The sequence below is a fragment of the Sturnus vulgaris genome, chromosome 2 (genome assembly GCF_052056855.1).
Source record: "Sturnus vulgaris isolate bStuVul1 chromosome 2, bStuVul1.hap1, whole genome shotgun sequence".
Lineage (NCBI taxonomy): Eukaryota > Metazoa > Chordata > Aves > Passeriformes > Sturnidae > Sturnus > Sturnus vulgaris.
Window position 1 is genome coordinate 78,846,084 of NC_142244.1, and position 27,648 is coordinate 78,873,731.

The 27,648-nt window shown below is 36.7% G+C and overlaps 1 protein-coding gene across 1 annotated transcript in view; it reads right to left on the reverse strand.

Moving 5' to 3' along the window:
• The window catches only part of DZIP1 (DAZ interacting zinc finger protein 1), a 37,950-nt gene that overhangs the window by 5,383 nt on the left and 4,919 nt on the right, over positions 1-27,648 (reverse strand). The window contains exons 5-19 of the mRNA XM_088159291.1: positions 24,696-24,780; positions 23,067-23,191; positions 20,805-20,966; positions 20,166-20,303; positions 19,133-19,195; positions 17,752-17,892; positions 15,411-15,459; positions 14,071-14,139; positions 8,181-8,240; positions 5,014-5,159; positions 4,530-4,725; positions 1,949-2,078; positions 1,720-1,770; positions 708-913; positions 245-375 (exon numbers count right to left, since the gene is read on the reverse strand). Coding sequence (XP_088015417.1) covers positions 245-375; positions 708-913; positions 1,720-1,770; positions 1,949-2,078; positions 4,530-4,725; positions 5,014-5,159; positions 8,181-8,240; positions 14,071-14,139; positions 15,411-15,459; positions 17,752-17,892; positions 19,133-19,195; positions 20,166-20,303; positions 20,805-20,966; positions 23,067-23,191; positions 24,696-24,780 — 1,752 coding nt within the window. The remainder of the gene's footprint in view (positions 1-244; positions 376-707; positions 914-1,719; positions 1,771-1,948; positions 2,079-4,529; positions 4,726-5,013; positions 5,160-8,180; positions 8,241-14,070; positions 14,140-15,410; positions 15,460-17,751; positions 17,893-19,132; positions 19,196-20,165; positions 20,304-20,804; positions 20,967-23,066; positions 23,192-24,695; positions 24,781-27,648) is intronic.

Genomic DNA, 27,648 nt, shown 5'->3' on the forward strand with positions numbered 1-27,648 from the left:
AAACCAATAAAGGTATAAGCTAAAAAAGCAGTGTGGATGAAGTCACTTGCCACTGGTCCCTTGCTAGCACTTTGCTATACACCAGTGCAGGTATACCCAAAAAGACTACTTAGCTATAATTCCAAAACTGTCTTGGAGAATTAAGTTCTTTGCTGCATCAAGATGATTTCAGCATGAAGAAAAAAAAGGAACATACATATAGGTAAATTACTTAGTGTAATAATGGTAATATTAAAAGTTATACCTTCGGTTCTTTCACTTCTTCTTTCTTAATAAATGCCTGTGCAACATTAATTCCTCCAGCTGGTTTGTTCTTATTTCCATGGTTAGAAAGAGTATCTCCAACTTGCTTGGCCAGTTTTTGAATAACTGTTCCTAAAATTCAGAAAAAAATTTAAATTGACAGTTTCTATTTGCAAGGAGGGACTTCACTGTAAACCCTCTAGAAATCTTCCCCAAAGTAAAAAAAAGTAAAAGAAATCTCTCTGAGACAAAGATTGTATAATTTTCTGCATTTGTATAGAAGCGCATGATACACATCTCTAATACATTAACAGAAAAGCATAAAGTGTTTACCTATATATATATATATACACTCAAGACTAGGTAGTCTGCCTTCATTATGTTTTCTAACACAGAAATATTACAGTGAAATGCAAAATCATGCACAACTGTTACAACATCCATATACAAATGCAATGAAAAACCTTTAGGAGTTTTGGCAGGTGTTCCAGTTTCTTCACTTCCATTTTCCTCCCATTTTGCATCCCCATCACTTTTGCCAGAAGGCTTCTGAAAAGCATGGACTATGCTGCTTGATGGTTTTGACCGCTTTTGCAATTTCTCTGGTGCTATATTAGACTGTTTAATATCATCTTCATCAGCTTCTTCCTCTGAACTAAATGGTGGTGTTCTAAGGAAAACCACAGACAACATGAGCACTCACTGGGTTTCAGTGCACGCACCAACACATACACGTTTAAGCTTCCTTGTATTTTCCTTCCCAATAATGTGCATTTTTCTTAGTGCAAAAAGGCAGAATCTCCCCTAAATTTTAACTATTGAAAAAAAATTAAAAGAAATCATACTGCTAATTAAACTCAGAAAGTTATCCCAAAATGCTCTCTTATACATACATGACTCTTTCCATTTATGCAACCATCTTTACAAAACAAGAGACTAATATAAAACAAATCTTGCCAGGCAAACACAGATGGGCTTTCATGGATCAGCAGGTAAAGCAAATTTCAAGGAATCTGTGCCATGACATGAAGTCTCTTGTGACATCAGCTAGATGTGGGAATTTTTCAGTGCAGGAAGTGGCAAAGTAATGTACCTGATGTGAATGGAACATGGAATACTGTACTTAATTTTGGTTGCAGTATGAAAATAGCAATAAATTGAAAAAATTAGGTCACCAAAGTCTCTAAATGCTTTTAACACAGTCAGAAAAAGCATCTAAGAGAGAAACTAAAGGAAGTTATTGATCTTATTGAATAGCTCTCTTTCTCAACCACAACAAAGAATACATATGCTGAAAGAAAAACATGCTATCTTTTCAGGGATTATAATAACACACTCAAATGGAATAACACTTTAAACCAAAAAACGAAGTATGCAGCCCAGAGAGCGTTACGATTTTAGCTTAATAATAGTTTTTGTGTGGCAAACATGTCACCAAAAATGTCTTCTTCAAAAAGGCAAGGGAACATAACATACGTGATGCTAGGTGTCTTTCTGGAAACTCCACTTCCAAGAATCTTCTTGGGTCTAAAAACAATGAGACAAGTTATTTCAAGACTTACCGCAAACATAAGGTTTATATGGAAGTTACAGGAATTCTTTCCTTAATTCTTACAATCAAGGAAATGTTCACATCAGCCACAAAAACCCAAACCCATAGGACTGTTATCTGAGGTATGAGAGTTTTTAGAAAGGCATCTCTTACTTTGGCGTAGAACTGTAATCAGGGATGATTGCTCTTTGTCCAGGTGGGCGGACAGTTGATGGAGACCACTTTGATGGTTTTTGAGGTGTGGCAAATGAGGATATTCCCAATGGATTGAACCTGTGTTTTTCTACAAGAAAAGTTATTTATGTCATTCTTACAATCAATGTTTGGTATCCTTCACATTTAATTTCTACAATTAAAGATGTCTCTGCTGCAGACTATAGTTTCACAAAAAAAAAAGAAGAAAAAATGCAATTCTTTTCTTCCAAGCACTTCAGAGTTACCGTGTGTTTGGTTAAAAAGGGTAGCAATTTGGCAGAAAATAAGCCTCCTTGTTTACAGCTGGTCCTCAGAGATCAGACATCTTTCAGAATTGAATCCTTGGTTATGCCAAGTGTTTTGACCCAGGAAATCAAGCCTGTGATTGAAATTGTATTGTTAGTGCTACAAAGAGCTACCCTGAAGTTAATATTTATACATATACATAAAAATGAGTATCTATCTATATCTATCTATCTATCTATCTATCTATCTATCTATCTATCTATCTATCTATCTATCTATGTATAATATGTGTGTATATATATTTCTGGCAATCCAAAAGAATCACATAGGTTGTATTTAATAGACTAGCTCTTTAGAATATAACCAGACCTATGGTTAACAGACTGTTCATGCACCTGGTATGGGGCCTTAGTTATGCTTTTGCATCACAGTGATACAACACCACATGGAGAAGACCCCATGGAGGTTGCCTGTACAACAGAAAAGGGGAAGAATGGGTTAACAGCCTTAGGTTTAGACATTCCTACATCCAAGTGTCAAGGGCCCAATGGAGGTTAAGTTTCCCAGAGCCTGATGGCTTCTAACACCTTGGAAAAATAGAGCATTGGTAGACTGTCTAGATTAAAAAAACTGCAACAGTTAATGGGAACTTTAGGATATTGGTGCAAACATCCCTGGTTTCTCTATTATTGCCTACTCCTTGTACAGTTTGCTTAAAAAAGGAAAGTCATGGGAGTGGACTGAGCAACACATGAAGCAGTTCCAGAGCTTGGTCCCACAGTGACCCTATTACAGCAAAATGGAGCTCTGTTGAGAGCATGGCACTGCAGCCTGTTTCACACTGGCCCTGATGGACCAGAGAGATTCAGCCCAACTGCATTTAAAGAGACAGAACAGAGATATTCTGAGCTGGAAAAAGGGACTTGAATCATTAGTCCGAACAGTTAAACAAGTTTAGCCACTAAGGGATAACTTGTCTGGACAAATCCTAATGAAAGCTGTATTGCTTTCCTTTTCCAGGAATGATACTGGGAATGATGCCAGCATATCTTCAATGAAGATCAAGTTAACCATCTTAGGACTGCTTATCCTTGTTGTAGAAGCAACTATTGCCATTATGAACCAAATTTGGTTCACACATCAACAAGCTGGACCTGCAAGGTGAAGACTCTCACTGCTTCTATCTAAGCTAATCATTATGGTGACCAGAGTATATTCTGCACCACACACACACTTCTCACTGGTAAAATTTACTGAAATATAAGGGAAGGAGATGAGGGCACTTTGCCTACTGAAATTAGAAAGGTGCCACTGAATTTGAAAGGGAATTTCAGTCCTGGTGGCATCTAATCAATTTTCCTTAGGACCTTGTTAAGAATACAGTAAGAAGTAAGATGGACAGCATCAGTGGTCAGACTCCCTTTTCAGATGGTCACTCACAGCTAGAGGAATTTCCAATAAACTACTTCATCCTGTTGTTGTTATGTTAAATCTGACTCTAATATGTTTTGCTTTGATCATAGACATGTATGTAAAAATCTGGATAATCTGTCAGAAATACATAAGGTCTCGGTGTGGTATAATGAAAGGTGTGGAGGAGAGGTATGAGCAATTGCCCTACAGAGACCCCCCAAAAATCCATTAAATAGGGGCACCAAATTGAAGGTGTGACTGTAGACAGGGTGGATAATATAGGAATGAGGCCTATAATGATGAAATATATGATGGAATTCCATGAGATATGCTATGAGATGAGTAGCTAAGGGATTCTGTGGCCATGATGGCATGCTGAGGGGGTGGTAGGTTATCAGGCAGAGGCTGGATGACCCTTATAACTGCAGTCAGCCAGCAAAGAGCAATTGAGGCTAAGGTGTCACTGTTGGCGAATCTGGGATCACAAAACAAGACCAGACTCAGACTGTAGCCCACACTACTGGTGCACCTGGGAACATGGCCAGACTTACAATGCTGAATTTGTTAAAAGTAGACATTAAGTGCAGCCATACTCAGCCCTTCACATCTGTGAGGACCAGATGGAAAGCACGGAGGTTTATTTGCTGCCAAAGTGCTGCACTCCCAACACAGCACTATGTATCTTGCCAGAGCTAAGATATTTGCTGTTAAACACCATGTCAAGGACTCTTTAAAGAAAACAGTTTAGCTGTCCATAACTATATTGAATATTGATATGGAAAAGCAGGAAAGCAGCTATACAGAAATGTTGTTAAATAAGACTTTAAATAGCAGTTATAAAACCTAAGACAATAAAATAAGCCCCAAAATCCACTGTAACCTTCACAGGGAAGATGAGCACAGGAATCAAGTCTGCTAGAAGATAATGATTTCTCTTCAACCCGAAAGCCAAGCTGACGTTGAAGACGCTCTCGAATTCCATGAATGGTGGGCTCCAGCTTCTCTTTGCGTTCTCTGGCACATTCAATAGCTCGCAATATTTTATTTAAGCGATCATTTGATATTCCACGAACACCCTATGGAAACAAATTGTATTGTAAATGCTCTTTTAGACTTCAGATATCACGAAGTTGGTTGGAAAATCACAGAAGTTGATAACATTGCTCACAAGTGTAGCCATATCCTCTGCAGCTGTAATTTGATGGCCATCCTCTCAGGTTAGTGGTTAAGGAATTACATTTATTTAAAACACAGAAATTTAGCTTTGGATTTTATAGGTTGAGAATTGCAGTCCAGGAGCAAAAGAGAACAGAAGAAAAGTTGTACAAAGATCACCCTTCTTTTAAATAATTCAATATTCTTACTGCTTTAATTCCCAAGGATTCCAGCTTCTCCTCCAGAGCTTGCTCCAAAACAACTCTCAATTCTTTAGTTAAAGAAGGATCAGACTTCAGAGCATTTATCAAATAGTAGTTACTTCTATCTGGTTTTAGATCAATTTTCTCAGTTTCTGAAATAAGAAGGAAAAATGCTGTTAAGACATATTTTAAAAATCCACATTACATTAGATAATTAAAAACTGCACTGAAGCATGCATTCTTTAGAAACAGCATAGACATATATGTGCACTTTTTATCTACATGGAATTGTGTCATTTTCCAAATAGTGGGCTAGCTTACAAAAGCCAGCTCATTTGGAATCTGTACCTCAGCACCTTGTACTCACCATCACAAGTATCTTTTATTGCTCTTGTTACAGAATCACTGTAAAGATACGGTGCTGAATATTTGGCAACAAAGATCTTTACTTTTAGCATTGTATTTTAAAACTTCTGATAAAGAAAGACTATCTTCTGATACTTAAGTTCTCTAAACATGGTATTTCAATGAAAAGCTAAATTCTAGCAGGAATCAGAATGAGAATACTACAAACATTTCCTTAAGAAAAGCTTCAAGCAACATGATGTTCTCTGATAAAATCATCTAATGAAATTAAACCTTTGCAAAGTTGTAACACTTTCAAAAGTCTTGGTGAAGACAGAATCCTAGTCTGAGGCAGATTGCTTCAGAAAACACATGATGGATAATAGTCATCTTCAAAAATCTTTCAAGGACAAAGTTCAGTGTCATGTTTTCATCTATGCAAGTCTATGACATCACACATATTTAAAAGCAGACAAAGAAGTTCCTTTCCCTTGCTTTAAGTGTCACTAATGACTCTTGTGTCAATAAAGAACTCTTATGCAAGAAATAAAGAATCATCTAGACAGATTCTTCCATCTAAAATGAAGAATGACATTTAAGTTAGGCCAAAGTATTATAGGGTCATACAGGAGAGTAAAGAAGAAAAACACACCCACTTGGAACCTGTCTATAAAGTGTCCCTGGCAAGACAAAATTTTACTGAATGTCACTTAAAGTAAATGCAGTGATAACCTGTGGAACCATGATAACTGCTGCTGTTTGGCAGTGATCAGCAAAACTGACAAAGAGTATAAAACATCCCAGGAAAGCATGCTGTAAATCACACTCCCAGCTCCCCTGAAACAACAGGAAAATCTTGGGCAGGAGTCTGTCTCTTCCCAGCACACCTTGCATGGCAGCAGAGTCATCTGCCACCCAATAGACAAGGATAGGAATGAAGCCATAATTCCATATTTGTGACTTTCAAATATTTTATTTTGAAACAGATGTGGCACTTTTTCTATTTGTAAACAATGTCAGTTTATTAGAAAGCAGTTTCATTTACTTTTCATTTTTCTTTAAGGGAAACACAAGCACCCTAAAGAGAAGACAGAAAAGCCTCAAAATGCACAAATGACATATCAGGCAATTTGGAGGAACTGGCTTCCCATGGGGTCCTGGAGAGAATTATAGGTAATGAAAATGGAAAGAGAGTCCAGCTGCCATACTATTAGATCTGTGTTGAAGAGGACATAATCAGGCTGAAATCTTATCTGCTTTTGAGAACTGTGTGGACAACTCAGTCCCTGACAGAGATGAGATTAAAACAGATTTGTCAAGAGAACTGAGTCCTAGAAGGGGCAAAAAACTGGTCTTAAGGAACTGGTCTTAAGGGCTATCTGACTATCCCCAGTCAGGACAAGATGGCACTATTCAGTACAAAATCCTCCCAGAAAGCCATACATGAGACATTTTAAAGTGGAAGTCTACCAGGAGCCTTCTGAAAATCCTGTCTCTTTCCAATGATAATCCTTACAATAAAATAGATACGTTTAAACTGATTTTTAAATTCCTAATTACTGCATACTAATAAGGGTAACAAGACTATCTATCATTATCCTAATTACTGACAATATGAATTCTTGCTAATTAACTCAAGCCAAATCCTCTTTGCCAGAGCAATTATTTAAGGAACTGTTTTCTTATTCATCCCTAAATACTAGATTTAACTTTTGAGACAAGGGACCTTACATCTGGTCCACTGTTTCAGCTCCTACATAATCCTAGAAAACGATGATCTGAGTCAAGAATTTTCACACTCTCCCTTACAAATGACTGTCATCAAAACCAAAAAAATCTTGGTCTGTCTTTTCAGACAGCATTCTTTCTTTTTCTCTTCTGCACTTCAGGCCATGCCTTTAGGCACAGCAGAAGAAACAAAGACAATCCATCAAGAGAGAAGATGGCAAGCAAGAGAAACAGCAGAAGGAACGGCAAAAATGCAAGCAGTCTTTATGTCAGATTGTTCAGTCACTGGATTTTCCCTGGGGAAACCTCCCAACACACACATGTATTCAAACAACGATTTTGTTTTCAAAACAGCATAATTCCTTTGAAATTTAAACTCACTAGCTGTAGGGTTCAAGACTGATTTTGATTTTCACTCACAGAAGAGATTTTTATGTTATTCAGCTATTTGGTGTTTCACCTAAGGCTGCCTTCAGGAGAAGAATACCATGCAGGATGAACCAGTGCTTTCAGTTCTGTCATTGTATATGTGGCCTTTTCCAAGTTCTCCTTGGAAGAGGCACAACAGCTGCCAGTGCTGGGATATGTAACTTTATTCTGAGTTGCACAATCCTGGCTAGAGCTGTGCCTGATTATGGGTAGGTGCAAGTTAGTTACTTGTAAAAGTATCTGCGATGCATTCATGAAAGCTGGCAGCTCCAACCTCCACCATCAACTTCCTTCCACCTGAACTCTTTATCCTCTTATGCAGAGTTTAAAAAGAAGGGAGCACATTTTGCAATAATGTCAGCACCAAAAATTTTCTAGTGAAGGGCATTTCCCCATCAAACATTTTTGCCCTGCTTAGTTCAAATCCACTTAGGCATTTGGAATGTGCCTGCTTTAAAGAAGTTAGCCAGATTTTCATATAAACATTGAACTTGGATAAGGAAATCATAATATTTACAAGCAATAGCAAACAGGAGACTGACACAAACACTGTTCCCACCCAAATCACACAAATATAATGAAATACAATGAAAAATACTGTAGGAATCAAATAATATTTTTTGTTTTCAAGAAACACATGCCAGCATATTTTGAGCTGAATCAATCATTACCTTTTTCCTCTTCTGAAAGCTCCTCTATAGGCTCCAGCATATGCACCAAGGGTGCCTGCTCTAATAATGAGGAAGAACAGGAACACCAGACAAAAAGGACAGAGAAAGGTCAAGGTCCAGGGAGGGAAAGTCAGGAAAAAAACCACCACACTGATGTCAACTTTCTTGATTGCTGACAACCTGCTTAACCATCACAAACCCACTGCAACATGACTCTTCACTGCCTTGGGGTTACATTTTTGTAGAGACCCTAATAAAATAGTCACTTCAGCAGTGATTCTGTTGTCCAAACACAGGTGTATGGTGTCATGCCAGATATATGAGAGTTTTAAGCCATCAGTGCAAGGCTGACTGATACATCACACCACTTCTGGAATGGCACCAGGTAGGGTTTTTTTAGATGTCTACAATGACAGGGCCACCCAGGATTATGTAAATCAATATTGTCATTAATTTCTCATAAGAAGCAATTTTTAAATATGTACTTTAAAATATTGTTTATGTGCAATTTTATACTAACAGTTTAAAAAAAAGAAGTGAAATGGACAAACTAAACCTCAAAAATGTATGAAAAAATTTATTAACTCACTATATCAGAGAGTTATTAAGTACTGAGTCCATTCAAGACAGATTTAACATATATATAGAGATAATTCCCAATAAAACCAATTTTAAAAATCTCCAATCACTCCAAATGAGAAAGGTTCAGTATAATCATGTGTTTTAAAGAATCCTTGAAATGTCTGTGCTGCAAACAGCTTCCTAAACACACTGAATTTACCATTCTATAGGTTGTCAGGCACAATTTGTTGCATAAAAATGAAGCCAGACTACAGTTTATTTACAACTTTATAAACTTCAGATATAAGACACACTTGAAAATGATTGTATGTAGGTATGTAGACCAATAAGTATTCAGGTTTTAAATTGTTAATATTCACCTTCTACTAATTAATTGACATCAATGAAAACTAGAGCTTGAGTGTCTTATAGGGTTTGCAATAAAAACAGGTATGCAAACTGTACTTTCAGCATTCAACTACGGGTATTATAAGAAAACAATTTATTAATCAGTATTTTGGAGCTACATGCATTTACCCCATTCTTCACAAAAAACCTCTTGCACTATAAATGGTTGTTATGCTCTCTGGGTAGAAAGAGAGGAAATGATGCTGCATGAAGATGTTTTGTGGCACTTCTTGTACACCAGGTACAAACATGGATGAACTGGAATCACAGTGAAATGAGCATTTGGAGCTAAGTGCCACTGCCACAATATTTCCCAAACAAAGGGGATTAAATCTGGTGTCACAAATGCTTGGGTACAGGAGCTGCTCTCTACATGCTTTCCAGGCCTGTGGTGATATTCAGCCTCTCACTTACTTTTCCAAGTCAATTACCAGACTTAAGATTTGCTCCCACAGAACTTGCACTAAATAAGAAGTTTTAATAAAATGCTTATACCATCGCAAGTCATTAACAAGATGCAAATATCAAGATATATTAGAAAAACATTTAGAAGCAAAACTCTGAGAGACAAATGGGCTTCTGGTCTTTCAATCTAAGGCTGTAAAATTTACCAGTGGCCAGAGCATTCCTGATCCTCCACAGAGCAGATCCTCCACACTACTGCTCCTGGCACACTGCTGCCCTTCACCAACTAAGATTCTCCAAAACAGTATTCAGACACAGTTTGGAATCATTCCCAAAAGCCTGAAATGTGTCTGTTTAGAAGGACAGAGCCTGAAGCACAGATGAAATGTTCTGGGAAGATTATATTAAGCTGCATGGGCACTGAGGCCCCTGAGTTTCTTGGCTGGACTTACCAGCTAGTAAGGCAGTTGCTGTGTAGTTGGATGTAATCGATGCTTATTTTACCTGTACTTTACTCAAATGTTTTCTGCTTAAAGGAGCAGACTCATCTATGCACAAGCCCTTAACAAGTGACTTAATAATAGGAATATCCCAGTCCCCAGAACCTAGACCTGCAAACAGTCTGCTGATTGGGCATTAAGGTACATGCTTCTCTTCCTCAGTGTACCAGAAACAGAGGAAATGAAAAATCAGTAATTACTAAGAACAGTTGCAAGAGCAGGCCCAAAATGTATTACTATTATATGTAATACTGTTATTCACTGCATGGTAACAGAGATCAAATGCTAAGGCACGAGGGAGTGCAACACCTGAAAACACCAACTTCCCTTACATAAACAAGCCTTTTCTTTCTCTTCACTGCACACATACTTTAAGAGATATCTATCAAACATCACATTGGAATTACATTTAAGAGAAACCATTACTCTGGTTTATAGGCAAGTGTGGAGATGACTCCCTTTAAGGAGTCCTTGCCTTATTGAGATTTACCAGAGATGTGCTTCTTCTGGCCATGTGATGAGCCATATTAATTCTAGCCATCATTAAGGCCAGCAGTGATGGATCTATCATCCCATATCTTCCAGAGTCTCTCTTCTGCCAGCTAGTATGTGTGGAGACACAGAGCAGATGTATCAAAAGTACAAGTTACCTTAATTTCTTAGTGGATAATTATATTACTGAAAAATTATGTGTCCAGAATACTTTAAGAAATAATTAAATACCTGTTTTAAAGAGTATTTGAAAACAAATTCTAAGCAGGTGGAATAGGAAAATATATTTAACAACAATAATAAAGGATTCAGGCTGTGTATGTTTCATGCATGTCATGTATTATTTGTTATTATCCAATAGCTAGAAAAACCCCAAAACCCCAAAATTCTGACAGTACTACTGCAAAAGCAGTCTTCTGGCCAACACTTAAAGAAGAAATCCCATCTATTTATGTTGAAATATGAAATGCTAAAGAACTTTTAGCCTGAACAGAAGCAATAAAATTATCTATGGTGTAGTGTCATCTACAGTAAATATTTTGCGCTTGCAATGTAACAACCCAGGAAAAAACGTAAAATTTGTTTTTTTTAAACTACTGCATTTCTTGAAGGTGTAAGGAATGTAAGCCGTGGCTACACTCATTATATACTCCTTGAATTTATACTCAAATTACATATACAAAGAGCTGCCAGACTTAATCTGTGATACCTGTAATTTGGACCACTGTTTTTGAATTAATGCACTTCATATATTTTTTTCTCTTAACTGATCAATAGAAAGCCACGTACTGCACAAAAGCAGCAGAAATGTTAACTTTAAACCAGTATTCCTAAGTGTGATTTTTTTTGGCACTTACCTGAGGCCTCTAAGTTAGGAGCCTGGTCACCTCAAACTCCTTCTACAGTCATTAAAGAGACACAGGCAACTCCAAAGAGCATTCAGATCTTAGTTCAGCTGAACCAAACTCTGAAGGCAACCCTTTTCTCTATTTACTGTCTAGGAAGAGTAAGTACTTTAACTAAGTTTTCCTCAGATGCTTCAGCTATGTCCCTAGTGATAGCTGAGCCTTGGTCTCCACACCATATTTGTAGACTGAGACATAAGTTTTAATGAACAATCTAATTGGTAGCTTTGCTTTTTAACTGTGTTCAATTCCACCTAATATTATTGACCTAACAAAGACTAAATATTGAACAAGTATCAACGTTTCAAGAGTAATATAGGAGACAAAGCCTTATTTTAAAATATTTTTATAAAAAATAAATTGTCATTAATCTATTGCCTTTTTGTGAGACTGAAGTAATCTTTGAAAGTAAGACCTAAGTAATATCTGCATAAAACCATACAGGTAGCTCAGAAATGGACAGAAGAATGTTCTGCCAGGATAGCATTCAAGGAGCTCTACTAGCTTTCACAAGAAGTCAGGAATATTAACATGTAAACACCAGACTAATGTGGTTATTCTCCTGCTTTACACCTAAGATAACGCACATTTGCAACTTGGGTATCTTTTCGTAACACAGATTTAAGATGTGCAGAACGAATATTAGGATGCAAAAGCTTCTGAGTGGCTTTGAAAAGTGTACTTAAGTTCACATTAGAGAGCCTTTTCTATAATTAATTAAAAAAAAAAGAATGAAGATATTTTATATGCAGGCAATTATAAGATGATCTGTGCTAAATAAATTTGTCTACAGAAGTTACCAGGAAGTGCTTTCATTTTCATAAAGGCATGAGATGCAGCCATGATGTCTTAATTCAGTAAATCAATCCCTTGGAGAGTCCTGAAAACTTCGGGAAAGACACCATAACTTCTGCTAACCTCCAGAAAATTAGGTAAGGCAAGTTTAAAAAACAATCCAGAAGGGAAGAAAGGGGACAGACAGAGAGACCTGCAGAGATAAATAAAATAGTAATCAGAAAAGGAATCTGAAGGGAACACCTTCTTCGAGGTTTCATAATAAACTGATGGTGAATCTTTTGTGTAACAATGGCAGGAACAGCCTTTTCTATCTTGAGAAGTTTCACAAGATGTCACAAACTTCATATTTGAAGCAGCAAGAAATTATGAAAGATCTAAATGAGCTGATTTAAATTGTCAGAGTACAGAAAATACTAATATTCACAGGACTGTTTCTGTCCTCAATACAAATGAAAGCAAATGCACCAAATAACTAGTGCTTGACAAGCCTGGTGGGTAAGCCCTTAGCAGTAATAATCTTCATAAAACATAAATCTTAAATTCAGGGTGATTGCTAAACTACATGCTGTGAGACTTCTTAGCCAGAACCAGAACTACTGTTTCCGGTGTCATGAGGCTGTCTTAAATGAAAAATAATTAATTGTTTAAAAGGCTATTTCCTAATTGTCTATACTTATTGTACTATTACTTTTGTCTACACAATATTCATCCATATAGTTTAGCTTAGAAAGCTACAAGCAATGAACTACTAAACTTTGCATAGCTTAGAAATATCTGTATTATTCAAATAATGTTGCCATAGAATAATTAGCAACAATATAATCAGTTTTCCTTTTTAAAATAATTATTGTCAAAACAAATAGTTTAAAATTAGCACTAGATGAGTTTTTCATTCCTCATCAAGTTATCAAAAGCTTGATATAGAGTGCCCTTTCTCCACAGAGGCATTTTCAGAACTTTTTGTATTTGCTGAAAAATTATCTACATTTTTCACAGACAAATTCCATTTAGTCTCCCTGTGACAGATTTAAAAACTAAGAGAAATAATAATAGAAAAAACCACATTATTTAATTATAATTCAAGTTAATAAACTATTTTTAAACATTTTGCTTGCTCGTTTTTCATTACTTTATTACTTAAAAGGAAAATAAAGAATTAGTTGATTGCAGAATATTGGTATGGTAGCAATACTCTCCAATAATTTGCATACTGATTAAAAAATGAAGCTATTTCCACAAAGTACAAAACAATGCAAATATAGCTCCCTTGTCCCCCTCCCCTTCTAAAGGATACCACAATGCCACAAGTCAAAATACCTAAATAATGATCTCTATGTAACCACAGATATACTCTGGAAGAACCAGGACAAGATAACTGTCTATTTTGATTATTTCTTCTGTATTTCTACTTCTTGTCATTTGAAGTCACCTGGAAAATACAGTATTTCAAGACTTCTAAACAAGCATCTCCACATGTTTCCCTATACAAATTCCAGTAGACACATGTATCTATCCAGTATATGCATATATCAGATAAGCATATTTTCCAATAGAAAGTACAATTTTTTCCGTAATAAATTTCATCTAAGTGCTTCAATAATATACATATTCTAGGAAATATTCTCAAATTATTTTGTTTTTCATTTTTTCTTCTCAGTAGTGCATCCTTAGAATTATTTCATAGAAATTCTCAACTCTGACATACAAATTATGTTCTTTCAAAATAACTACTCTTAGACCCATGATTTGACAAACAACATATCTAAGAAGAGAAAGTGTTAGATCTGAAAGTACTGGATCTGGACTTAGCAAAAACCTTACCGTGTGGTAAGTGTGGGGTAACTGATGGACTTGGTTTAGGTTCTTGAAGACGCTCTACAGAAGTGCTCACTAAAATACCATAAGAGTAAAAAAAATAATGGAATTGTATTATAGTAAATAGTAACAAATATAGATTCCTAAATGTAGCAATATTTAATCATATTCATTAATTTATTAGTTTTTTGCATTAATGGGAAAAATAAAACATTTATGAAGTAAAACCAGTTTCTTCACAACATAAAAGTATATCTCTATATATGCTTAGCATTTTTACACTTCTGTAATTATGAAAAGAAACTTCTAACTAAATCATCACTGGACTGGAATGTGATCATGTTTTTGGTCATAAGTGCATGCTGGTTTTGTGTTACAGGGAAGAAGCCTTGGCCCAAAGCTACTTAGCCAATTCCTGACTGAGGCTCATATTCCCCAGAGAGGATCTGCAGCATCCACACTTGACATCAACGAGTGCAAACCCTCATACATCTATAGATCATGTACAGAGCATAGCCTTGGAGTTAATTTGCACTTCAATCCTACATTTGGGGCTAGGAGCAAATTTGCCTGTGTGCCATGATCTTTTGCTTGTCTGTGCTTCAGTGTGAATGGTGAATGAGTATGACCAGCTGCAGCTGAAAAGCCACGTGGCCATGCTCTTACTAAGCCTTCCTCAAACTAAACCTACTCCCTGCTGTTTGACTCAGTTCAAGCCAGTGCCTTGTTAATACAGCAAAATGGTTTCCAAACTGAATCAGAATTCATCTGTCATCACCTACTGCAATAAACTTACTTTAAGTCACTGCAACTGCAGCATTAACTATGTGGGTGCTTGTGGTGCAGAGCAACATCCTGAAATATTATTATCAGGTTTAGCTATTTGTAATAGACTTCATATGTTAAAGTATTGCACAGATAAAAATGTAAGAGTTCTTAACATTCTTTGATCATCTGTCTTAACTGACAAATTAACCAGTTCTGTCTAGTCTTTCTGTGTTTTTCCTTTTGTGAGTTCTGCAGCCTAAGAGCAGTCAAACATGAAAAAAATTCGACTTCATAAAGCAAATCTGGAAGTTTTTCACATAATACAAAATAAAGTTGTTCTATTTCACATCTCTTCACTACTCAAGCAATCAACTTTGTACATTACAAGTCTTTACAGCTACAAAACATGATCTTCATAAATCGTAGCATGGAAACAGGTAGGTACTCTGTGAAAAACAAATACATTTCCAGTACTGATTTTATTTTAGTATTTTGTAAGTCAAGTTGATGCCTATATTTGTTACAGACAGGCTGCAGAAATCAGAAACTGTCTGCTTTTTCTTACAGTTTTTACTCACCATCATATGTTTTAACACTTGGAGGTGGTTTTGTGGACAATTCTTTTATCTAAAGGAGAAAACACAGATACATGAATAGATATAAATGTACAGGATCAATATCTAGAATGAATATTTAGCATAAAATACCTAGTTTCAGTACTATTCCATAACAGAAATTATTGGTTACGATTTGGGGAGAAAAATACTACTTCTGTGCCAAATATGTATTTTGTTTATGCTTAATGAATGTTTTGTGTTGTCTTAATGGGAACTCATGCTTTGTACATCCTGTTATTGCAAGTTATAAAGTCAAATGAGAGCAGACTTACAGGCCACTTCAGCACTTAAAAGTTTCAATACTTTCTTCCTCAGCAATTCATGTTCCATTTTGCAAGCCTAACTCCCACTCCAGGGAAACACTGGAGTGTTTAATTACACGTTGATTTTTAACTGCATGAACAGCACTCTCTGCTTTACAGGTTTGTCTATTTGACACCCCAGGACAAGCACTGAACTGACAGAGTAAAGGAAACACACTGGCTGTAATGTGATCTAAAGAAAACAGGAAACTTGTGAATCCTATATCATTAAACAATATTCTGCAATCCAATTCCCCAAAGAGAAGAAGAACACAATTCGTTCAAACACATAGCCACTGTCAGATGGAGTTGGCACAAGATATTCAACCCTAATCCTCTTTTATTTATCAGTTTGGTTATAGTCAGTAGTATTCATTGTCCATTAAGTTTGGATTCTGTAAAAGTGTTAGCTATTTCTCAAGCCCTTCTATTTTCCAGATTGAGATCTGCATCACTGTATTTCACAGACAACAAACTTGGACTCCTCTGAAGTTATTATACATCTGTGGTCATATTGTTATCTTTCCAAAGGTCACTTTGCAAAGTGACCACTTCAGTGGTCACTAAAGGAAATTCATCTATGATTAAATCCTCCATTTCTCCAGCTATAAAATTTATGAAGGTGGAGATGTAAAAGCTATTATTTATCTTTCCATTCTTTAAGCATTCAAGTATAGGTTTAACATGTATCTCAAGCAAAATGTGTAAAATCAGATGTTGATTTACAAAGAATGCACCATTTAACAGAGGAATAGGCAACACAATCATACCATAGTCTAAATTCCAAACTACCCAGATCTTCCCCCACCAATCACCTCTAAATTCTATAATTATGTTTCAACTAAACCTTATTTTAGGCAAAACCAACTCATCTCCAAACATAGAATCATAGACTATCTCACACTGGATGGGAGCTAGTGGATTAAGAAAAGGATCAAGTCCAATTCCCACACGGGACTACCTAAAACTTAAACCTAAGAGCATTGTCCAGACATGCCAAGAGCTCTGACATGCTTAGTGCCATGATCACTTCCCTAGGAAGCATGTTCCAGTGCACAACCCTCAGGGAGAAGAACCCTTTCCTAATGTCCAATCTGAACCTCTCCTTCATTCCATTTCCTTGTGTCCTATCACTGATCAACAGAGAGATCAGCATCTCCTCCTCCACTGCCCCACTTGATGCTGTGATGAGATTACCTCTTAGCCTTCTCTTCTCCAAGCTGAACAAGCCAAGTAACAATATCTGCTCCTCCTAAAACGCCCTCAAGACCTCTGATCATCTTGTTTACCCTCCTCTGGATGCGCTGAAATAGTCTGGTGCCCTTCTTGTAGTGAGGCACCCAAAACCGCACATAGGACTCGAGGTGAGGCAGTGTGGGACAATGACATCCCTCAACCAGCTGGAGATGCTGTGCCTGATGCACCCCAGGACACGGCTGTCCCTCCTGGCTGCCAGGGCACTGCTGACTCACATTCAGCTCGATACCACATCAAACCCCCAGATCTCTTTCTGCAGGACGTCTCTCCTGCCTCCTGCTCCCCAGTTTGTGGGTATAACCAGGGTTACGCCATCTCAGGTGGAGAATCTGGCACTTGGTCTTGTTACAATTCACATGGTAACACTTTAAATAATTATTCTCACAGTAATGAATATGATACCTTTTTTTTAGTGTGAGAAGTAATGCATTTGCAGATTTCAAACACTAGATCTCGTTATGATTATTTTGTAGCAGATTAAATCCCTTTCACTATTAAAAAATTTTCGTTTATTAAACCTTTCTTTATCAAATGTGTTTTTATTCCTGGTTTAAATTCCTGTGTCTCTTTTCCAGATCTATTCTTATTTATCAACATAATTTCACGAGCATAACCACTCCAGCAATACTATTACAAACTGTGAATATTAAATATGCCATCAGAGAAATATCAAAGATCAAATTCTAGTATAGTGTTTCTCTGTGTCCTGTGATCTCTGAAACAGAGTTTTTCACAAAACAGACCTTCTTCTTCTGATAAATAACCAGATCATTCTGCTCCTGAAGCCTCTGCTCCAAATCTTCTATCCTCTTCCTGTAAAAGATGTTATTTCTGTTCAGGTCTTCTCTCGCTGATGTTTTGATTGTCTCAATTTGTGACTGTAGCTAGAAAGCAATCAGAAGAAAAGTAACATCATATTAACACTATAAAAATATTTTTAATGCTATAAACTCTAATCAAGGAGGTGTTATGCTTAGATACTTTTACTATTTTGTTCTCAGCAAAAACTTGATGTTTTCTGCAACTTCACTAGGACTTGTGTATATTATAAAACAATTGTCCGGCTCACTTTTGAATTACACAAGGAAGAAGCCTAAATCTCAATATAAAGAAAATGACACATAAACACATTGTTGAGATTTCCTAAAAATAAGATTGCAGGAAAAAGTGTATAAATCTATAAAAGTGTTTTAATTATAAACAGTGTCCAATAATGATACTTTAAGGAGGTGATGTGTGAATTTATATATTAAACCTAGTATATTAATTCCAGATGTGGAAGAAAGAGAACATTATTTAGGTGCACCATCCCAAAAGTAATACTTACATTACTCCTCCCTTATTCTATTCTTGCACTGTATGTGGGTGTATCTTTAACTACATCCTTTTTGGGGACTGTTCCATGGTTCCTCCCCAATGTTTTCTTGCCAGAGGAGGAGAAGCATTGGTCAGACCACTATGATTTGCTCAGTTCTTACATGGTCACGCAGATGAAAGGAAAATGAAAGGAAAAGAAGCAAGAGAAACAAAGCAGGAAAGAGATTAAAAAGAAATGCAGATGTAAAAAAAAAATCTGAGGAATAAAGCTTTGTATAGTAAAATATATACACTGATGCAAAATAAAAAGCTATGGTATTTACTCCTGGAAAAGCTGAACAGATTCTAAATTAGAAAGCTACAACAGAAAAAGCAATAGACAAGTGACAGGAAAGAGAAAAAAAAGACTGAGACATATGCCATAGGTCCATGGTAGCAGCAGCTATAGGGTGGATGAAAGCAACATGTTGGCAAGTCATATCTCAACTATAAAGCTTACCCACATAACACAGAAAATAATGTATAATACAGTGCTCACAGAATCAGCTGTAAGCTCTTCAGAAGACAGATACAGTTTCAGTTTTCTGTCAAATTCTGAAATGATAAATTCAGTTTCAGCCCTGGCCTAAATGAAACACCAAGATCCTACCATAACAGAAACACAGAGATGATAAATACTGCTAAGAGGACACACTCTTATAAACTCTTGATGTCTGGCAGATGTACTAGAGCATACCAAGAATTACTAAAAGGGTAAAGAAAAAAAAAAGTCTCCTTTAGGTGTAAGCAATTTGCTGTGCCACTTACCAGGGACTTTTCTGTCTCATGGTCATGACGAAGAGCTTGTAGTAAAGTCATCCACTTTTTTTCCTGCATAGAGGAAGTCTATGTTAATTCCTGTGAACAGCGCATTTAGTTCGATATATGCAGCTTTGTTTTTCTAAATAAAGCATAAATACCAAAAAGATGACAGATTACATTAAATTTGAGTAGCCCAGTATTTAATGCCTAGAAGAGTTATTAGCATGACTTATGCATCCGAGTGTGGTTTTCTTACCAATCATTCTAGAAACTGTATTTGCTTTTCAATTTGTATATGCAGTCACTGTGAGTGAGAAATACACAAGCACTTGGATACATCTCTATGTATCAACAAAAAGATTAGTAAGAGTAGGGCTCTTATTTTCCCTCTTAATAATGTAATTTTGAGCACTAATTAATAACGTATTTTGCATAATAATGACAAAACCTCAAAATCAACATATGAGTTTTAGAGCAAAGCAAATTTTCTTTGATGAAATAAAAAAAACCCATAAAGCAGAACTAAGTTTTGCACATCTTTGAACAGAAGTGACTAAACTTCTGTACAATACCAGCAGTAAACTAAGACCTTCATATCCCAAAAACCATGAAAGTAAACAAAAGGCACAGGTTGGAAAATCCTGTCAGAAAGTTTCCTAATTTTCTTTTTCATTTTGGGAAATGGATTTTTCTGTAAGTGGCCTCACAGATGAGTAAACATAAATGCTTTATTAAGGCCTTCTGGAATTGAACTGCCACCACACTTGGCAAAGACAGATATACTTAGTCATAAAGAATAAGAGAATATCAATAAATAAGTAACAATTAATTCATTTATAAAGGATAAAGAAAATAAATCCTTGTTTGCCATTATATGGATAGTATTAAATAGTATTAAATCTTCAAAATCAGCTATTTTTGGCATTGAGAAGAATGAGAATTTTACTTGGAGATTTCATATCCTACTCAGAGATGAACAAAAAAAAAAAAAAGAAAGCAAGTAATCTGTCAAAAACAATACATTAAGTTACAGTGTTACCTGCTTTTCCAGAAGTCTAACCACATCTGGATGTTCCTGAGGACGCTGAGGTTTCTCCTCTGTAAATTCATGGCTGTCTTTCAGTGTTCCTAAATTGGATTTTTGTTCCAGATTGAACTTTTGTAATTCTAACAGTTGCTAATAGGAGAGAGGAGGAATACAAACATTTCTTTAAACACAGTTATGCAGAGATTGCATCAGATACTTCTCCCATTTCTCACGAGTTCAGCATTTATCAAACTTCACATAATTAATAATATCTACATCTAACATAAATATGACTTTCAAAAGTACACAGGACATAGCAGCTACAAAATATAAGCTGCTCTGGTAATGCCATGCAGATTTGTTTACTGACCCAACCACAATTTTATAATTCTCTTGCTAGTGAGCATTTCCAAAGCATGTATTGAAACACGCAGATTCTATCAGGACTATAATGCAGAGGTTAGTGTTCTCCATGCCTCTTATGAGAATATTAACATAAGGATACCTAACATGCAGGAACCACAACAATATCTACTAACCTATAAATAGTTTTGTAGGAAGAGCTTTATCACATTTCAAATATGTGAACTTCACTGCCATCTATTGTAAGAGATTCATGCTTTAAAATGTTAGAAAATTTGAATTGCTTACATTTTCTAAGGTTGAATTTCTTGAATATAACTCCTTAAGCTCTTTCATAAACATATCTTTCACTTTTTCTATTTGATCAGCCAATTTCTCTCTTTCTTCCTCTTTCCACTTATTAAATGATTGTAGAATCTCTTCTTCTTTTGATTTTTGCTGCTCACATTCCTGAAATTTTTTTAAAAAACATTATTTGTTATTTTCCTCACATTCAATACAAATTCAAGCTCCCAAACTATATGTAGAATGCAGTCACTTTCAATATTTGGGAAATACTGGGACATCAGAAAACATAAAAACCAACAGTTTTTTAAGAATTCTACGGTAACAAACTATACATTTTGCTAGCTAAACAAGTATGCTTCAAAACAGTTTTGGCCTTTCATTATTATTATTTCATTATTTCTCCTTCACTGTCTCTAAGTTGCCAGCTGTTTTCAGCTCAGAGGACTTCTGAAGCCTGATACAGTTCTGTGAACTTCATTAAGTGCATGAACTTCAATACATTTCTCCTCATACACTTTGCAGTCATCTCCTGAGGCTTCATCAGCTTTTAGCAACTGCCACAGCTTTCACCAATGAGCTCCACAAGTTGCATGAAGAGCCGAGTACTTTTCTTATTGCAGTTGTTTGAATCTGGCTCCTTCTAGGAACATTTGATGGATTCTGAGCCCTGAACTGGAGCACAGAGGGAATGGTTCATCACTATTCACTCTGTGTAACTCATGACTTCACAGGTATCAGTATCCTACCCTCCATCTTCATCAAGTGTTTGTCTCTTCTTCAGACTGACAACTCTCAGCATGCTCAGTCATTCTAAATACTGACTGAACATCTTTGTAGCCCATCTTCACAATTTTTATAGCTCTATCCTCTCCTTTTTGAGATGAAGGGACTAGACTCACACAACATATTTAGGCTGTGGCTTGCACAGTGATTTTTCAGAATAATTAGTAATATTTGATTTTCTTGGCTAGCTGCTACTAACATTTCCCCATGGCTGTGTATTACAAGTTTAAGATCTTGCCCTTCAGTAACAGCACTCAGCTCAGAACCCATTGTTTCACAGAAAGAATTAGAACTATTTTATCCCCATATATATTTACCCCACTTTATCCATTAGATTACTTCAACCATTTCACTACATAGTAATGCATTTTTATATAGTTCACAAATTGTTTAAAGTCCTACATTTCACTGCCCAGGACATACATATCTTTTAGGAAACACCTACATTATTCCATCACAGCATTCACTCTGAATTTGTTCTCTAACTATAACATGCAATCATTGTACAACTAGGAAGAATGGGATCATCTGTACCCTTTCACATCAAAGGAGCAGAAGGGACTAATAATAGGAAGCATGGCAGTTTATACACAAATTCCCCCCAGTAGTGCTCTTAAAAAAAAACCAAACTACATGGGAAAGATCCTCTGCTCTTTCAATCAAAAGACAGTAACGTTATGACAGCTCAACTGACAGTGGATGTCAGTCACAGCAGACTGTAACCAGTCACACATTTCTATCTTCCCTGACATCCCAGAAAAACAGAGAAGTTTTGAAAGATTCTTGTTGTGTAACACTGCAGACGGTAGCTTCAGGACATTCCAGGTAGTCCCCTTGCAGTTAGGAGTCTCAGCTAAGACAAGTGACTTCAAAAGGGGCCCCTAAGGCACCAAAAAAATCTACACTGTACTGTTATGAATACTCCAAGTTCCACCTCACAAACAAAAAAATGCTTTGGGGGCAGGAGAAATAAGTTATAGATGTACATCTCAAAAGCTAGGCACAGAATGAATGAGTAGAATATCTTCCATATGTTCACATAGGGCCAAGACCCATTATTCTGACAGTGCCTGCACGCCTAAGTGAAACTCTACCAGCTTTTGATTTGGTCATTCAGTACTTTTGAAAACGGAAGCTGAACACTTCCAAAAAAAGGGGAACAAAAGGACAGAAGAAAGAAGTCTGAAGTATTTTTTCAGGGGAAAAAAATACTCTGTGTTTTACAGAAGATCAGGGTTTCCTCTGAAAACAAGGAAGAAAATCATCATCCATCATAGACTATGAGACTGGAAGGGATTAACCTCCAGGATAATCCGGTCCAGCCTTTCTTGACAACAGCACAAACTGACAAGGTGGCCCAGGACCTCGTCCAGTTGCATCTTGAAAGCGTTCAACGTTGGGAAATCCAGTACTTCTCTGGGATGAGTGAACACAGTCTGAAGTGCTAATTCTTTTGAGACATTACTCAGTATGTATTACCTTAGACAACCTGGCCAAATTAGCCTGTTGTTCAAACTCTAACTGGGACTTGGTAAGCTGCAACTGCTCCTTCAGTTTTTCAATCTCATCCTGCAATTTTTGTATATTTCCATTCTTCTTCTGTTCTGTTTGAAGGAAATAGAGATTTTTAAAAGGTTTGTTGCAATTTCTGGAACTGTAATACTTACTGCAAATACATTTCTAGTGTTCATGAAGTGACCATTTCCTCTCCCACTACCATGATTCTCCATAGATACTTTTAAATATATATATTCTCTGGACTGCAAACTTACCCTCAAATACTTGTACCACTGACATATGAAATAGTTTATGAAATATTTACATGAAAAATATTATATAACCTAATTTCAAAGGAATCTAAGCAACACAGGCTCATAAAAAAGATGCATGAAGGACAAAGTGAACCTGAGCTATTCAATCTCTTAGGTTAAGTTTATGCTAAATAACTTTTGTAAAGAGTCCACTTGGAATGCAACAAATTATTTATGTGGAAAGAATGGAGGAATATCAAACAAAAATGTTAAAATATGCAAAAATCACAACAATCTTCAATTGTGAAATAGTCCATTGATTTAACAAGGATTTACTTGCCCGTCACCTGGGAATCTGAATATTATTTCAGGAAGAACTGCATGGGATATTTTCCCCATACAGCCATTTTGGGCTAATCCTTGTATACAACAATTACTTCAACTGTTTCTGCAGCATCTTCCACTATCATTTTTATCAAGTATAAGGTGCACAAGAGCTTCTTTCTTCTTCCAATATATTCACACTTCCTCAGCCATTTATTCAGACCCCTCTCACTCTTGCTGCTGTTCCGTTTGCCTGACAAGCTACAGTTCAGACAATATTAGATTCATTCCACTTTTTCTCCTCCCAAATGCTCCTTTTTTCCTAACTTATTTCTAATTACTGTTACTTGTCAATACTTGTTAGTCCTTAGCAATAAACCATAAGCATGCAACCTAGGAGAAAGGACAGAATTTCGATATAAATGAAAGAAATTTTGAGAACATTGTTTTTCAAACTAAACATATTTTAGTGAAGAGAGAAAAAAGTATGCAAGTAAGTGGTGCAAAAACCTTGAGTATCATGGATGATGAAGGTAGACTGCTCTTAACAGTTTCTCTTTCTCAGTACATTTTACAGTCAGTTTAGTCCAGGAAAGCCTGATCCTATTCAAACTGATTTCAGATGGGGTGGATTATTTCTGTATTAATTACTATATATTTACAAAAGTTATTTTCCTTAGTTCAGCTTGTTCATTTTACCAATGCCTTCATAACATCCATGCCTAAAGAGAAACTGTGCTCTGAACTGTGCTACTGGCTAAAGTAGCAAACTAGCAACAGAAATGCTAGTTTGAAAAGATGCTGCACCACAGGTTTTTGTTAACTATTTTCCAGAGACTGAAACATATGTTGCCCAATACATTGTATCAGTCAGTGGTATTTGCATTCATACAAACTGGAGTCTGCCACCTAAAAGTGAAAAGTAAAAACTTTTAATCCAAGTTACACAAAATCACGGACTGCACATCCTCACTATATTTACACTTTTCTAAACTACCTCTCTCAATTTTTGGGATAACATTAAAGTACATACCGATCTCAGACACTCCTGGGTGACGCCTTTGAATGTGACTTTGTAAAAAGGAATACGTCATAAAAGCCTTATCACAAAATGGACACTGAAAAAAAAAAAAAAAAAAAAACCAAAAAGAAACAGTTAAAAACATATTAGAACCATATTTTTGGAAAATACAGTGGTTAAGGTTTTTAACAGGTTTTTACATTTTGTTCATATGTAAAAAGAAGGTAACTTTAACAAACTCCGTCTCACAAGAAAAAGAACAAAAATTCTCATGGTACCCAACTTTTGTAAAGTCATTAGTATATTAATGCTATCTAAAGTTTCACAGTGATGGTCATGAGCAAGAATCTGATTGTGCTAGGCACTGTTCAGAATAGACTCTGGCCAAGTAAGTTCAAATTCAGATATAAACCACAGACAAGATATGTAGGTAGAGAACTATAAGGAAAAGGCATGACAACCCTCTTCAGCAAAATACACAGACTCCAGCCAACTAGCAGCTTAGGGGCTCTTAAGATTCATGTAACACTACAAAGTAGAGCACCACATAGCTGGAAAGAAACAATAAAGATGGGTTTGAGTGTATGAGTTGTAACATGACAATACTCAAAGGACTTGTAAAATACTCAGACATTTCAACCAAGGTAAAGTAACAGTACACAATTTTGTAAGAAAAGGTATGTAGCTACATTAGTATGCTACCTAGAATCCTTCTGAAGCACAAAGTTGTTTCAATTGCTGCTTCTAGTATTTACCTACTGTTTCTAGAAATTTACCTACTAGTTTTGAATATAAATTTGAAGTCAAACTTGGATTGCACCCATTCTGAAATATCCTTTTTGTTCACCTTCAAAATACATTCTACTAATATTCAGAATATATTGAAAATAGATGAATAGTACACAGGCAGAAGCTACATCTACAAACTCATGTTACAGAGTTTAAGACTATGTATGAGGCTCCTCATCACTTTAGGGTTATTCATTACCTCTATCTCATACTTTTTTCCCAAATAAATACATTTTAACAAACTACAGACACTCAAAAAAGTTATTTTTACTTATCAGTGTGAAAAGACAGTAAGAAATCAGATTAATGGGTTCAAGATCTTGTGACCACAATCAATGCCAGGAGGATGATGTGGGGAACTACAGGTCTGTCAGCCTGACCTGGGTGCCTGGCAATGTTCTGGAAACAAAAGCATCTTCAGTGTGATCACATACAGGACAACCAAGCAATCAGGCCCAGCCAGCATGGGTTTGGGAAAGGCAGGTCCTGCCTGACTAACCCGATCCTTTTATTACCAGGTGACCTGCCCAGTGGTTGAAGGAAAGGCTGTGGATATTGCCTACCTGGACTTCAGCAAACACCATCTACCACAGCAGTCTCCTGGAAAAGCTGGCTGCTCATGGCTTGGACAGGTGCACTCTTCTCTGGGTTAAGAACTGGCTGGATGGACAGACCCAGAGATTGTGGCAGTGTCACATCCAGTTGGTCACTAGCCATGTCCCCAGGGATCAGTGCTGGGGACAGCCCAGTCTAATACATTTATTGATGATTTCGATGAGGGGATTGAGTGCACCCTCAGTAAATTTGCAGACAATGCCAACTAAACAGGAATGTTGATCTGATGGAGGGTAGGAAGGCTCTGCAGAAGGATCTGGATAGGATGGATTGACGGACAGAGAGGTACAGCAAGACCAAGCACCAGGTTCTTTACTCCAGCCACAAAACCCCCTGCAGCATTACAGGCTTGGGGCAGTGTCTATAAAGCTGCTCAGTGGAAAAGGACCAGGTAGTGCTGGTCAACAGCTGCTGAACATGAGCCAGTGTGCATCCCGGTGGCCAAGATGCCAGTGTCATCCTGGCTTATATCAGCAGTGCTGTGGCCAGCAGGACCAGAGCACTGATTGTCCCTCTACACTCAGCCTTGGTGAGGCCATACCTCAAATCCTGTGTCCAGTTCTGGGCTCCTCACTACAAGAAGGAATTGAGGTGCTGAAGCATGTCCAGAGAAGGGCAGTGGAACTGGCGAAAGGTCTGGAGAGTAAGACCTATGAGGAGCAGCTGAGGGGGCTGGCGGTGGTTAGCCTGCAGAAAAGGAGACTCAGACCTTATCACTCTTTACAACTGCCTGAAAGAGGGTGTAATTACACAGGGGTCAGCCTCTTATCCCAGGCAACAAATGACAGGACCAAGAGGTCTCAGCATCAAGCTGTGACAGGGAAGGTTCAAGTTGGACATCAGAAGGAATTTTTCATTAAAAGGGTGGTGAAACATTGGCATGGACTGCCAAGGGAGGTGGTGGAGTCACCATCCCTGGAGATGTTAAAGAAATAAATGAACACAGCACCTTAGTGCCATGGTCTAGCTGACAAGATGTTGATCAGTCAAAAGTTGGACTTGATGATCTCAGAAGTCTTTTCCAAGCTAAATGATTCTGTAATTATGTGAAATTCCCAGATTGCATATTATATTTAAAATGCTGCCACTGTTTAGTCGGGTATCCTATGAAATACACTTTTCAGCAAACACTAAAGCCATGAATAATTAAGACAAATTTTGTTAAGCAAATGCAAGACATAATATAAAACCAAAATAAAGTTATATAGTATGGCAGCAAAGCATTACTGCCAGCCAAGAGGGAGCTTACAGTGTAACAAATTGCACATGATTTACTGAATTAAATTGGCTGTGAAATAATGTTATCCATTCAAGCACAAGCTTCATGTCAGTTTGACTTGCTGGTAGTGAAAGAAAGCTCTTACTACAGGAGACAGGATTAACAAAGGGAATATTTAAGTTTTGAATTATGCAATACTTTTCTTGCAACTACTTTTCAAGTGTTAACCATAACATGCACTTTATGCCTACATTGTACATGAGAATGTAAGATTTCTGAACAAAGTACCAAAAAAGTAAAAAATATTATTTAAAATTAAATTTGTATTACTCATATGAAGGT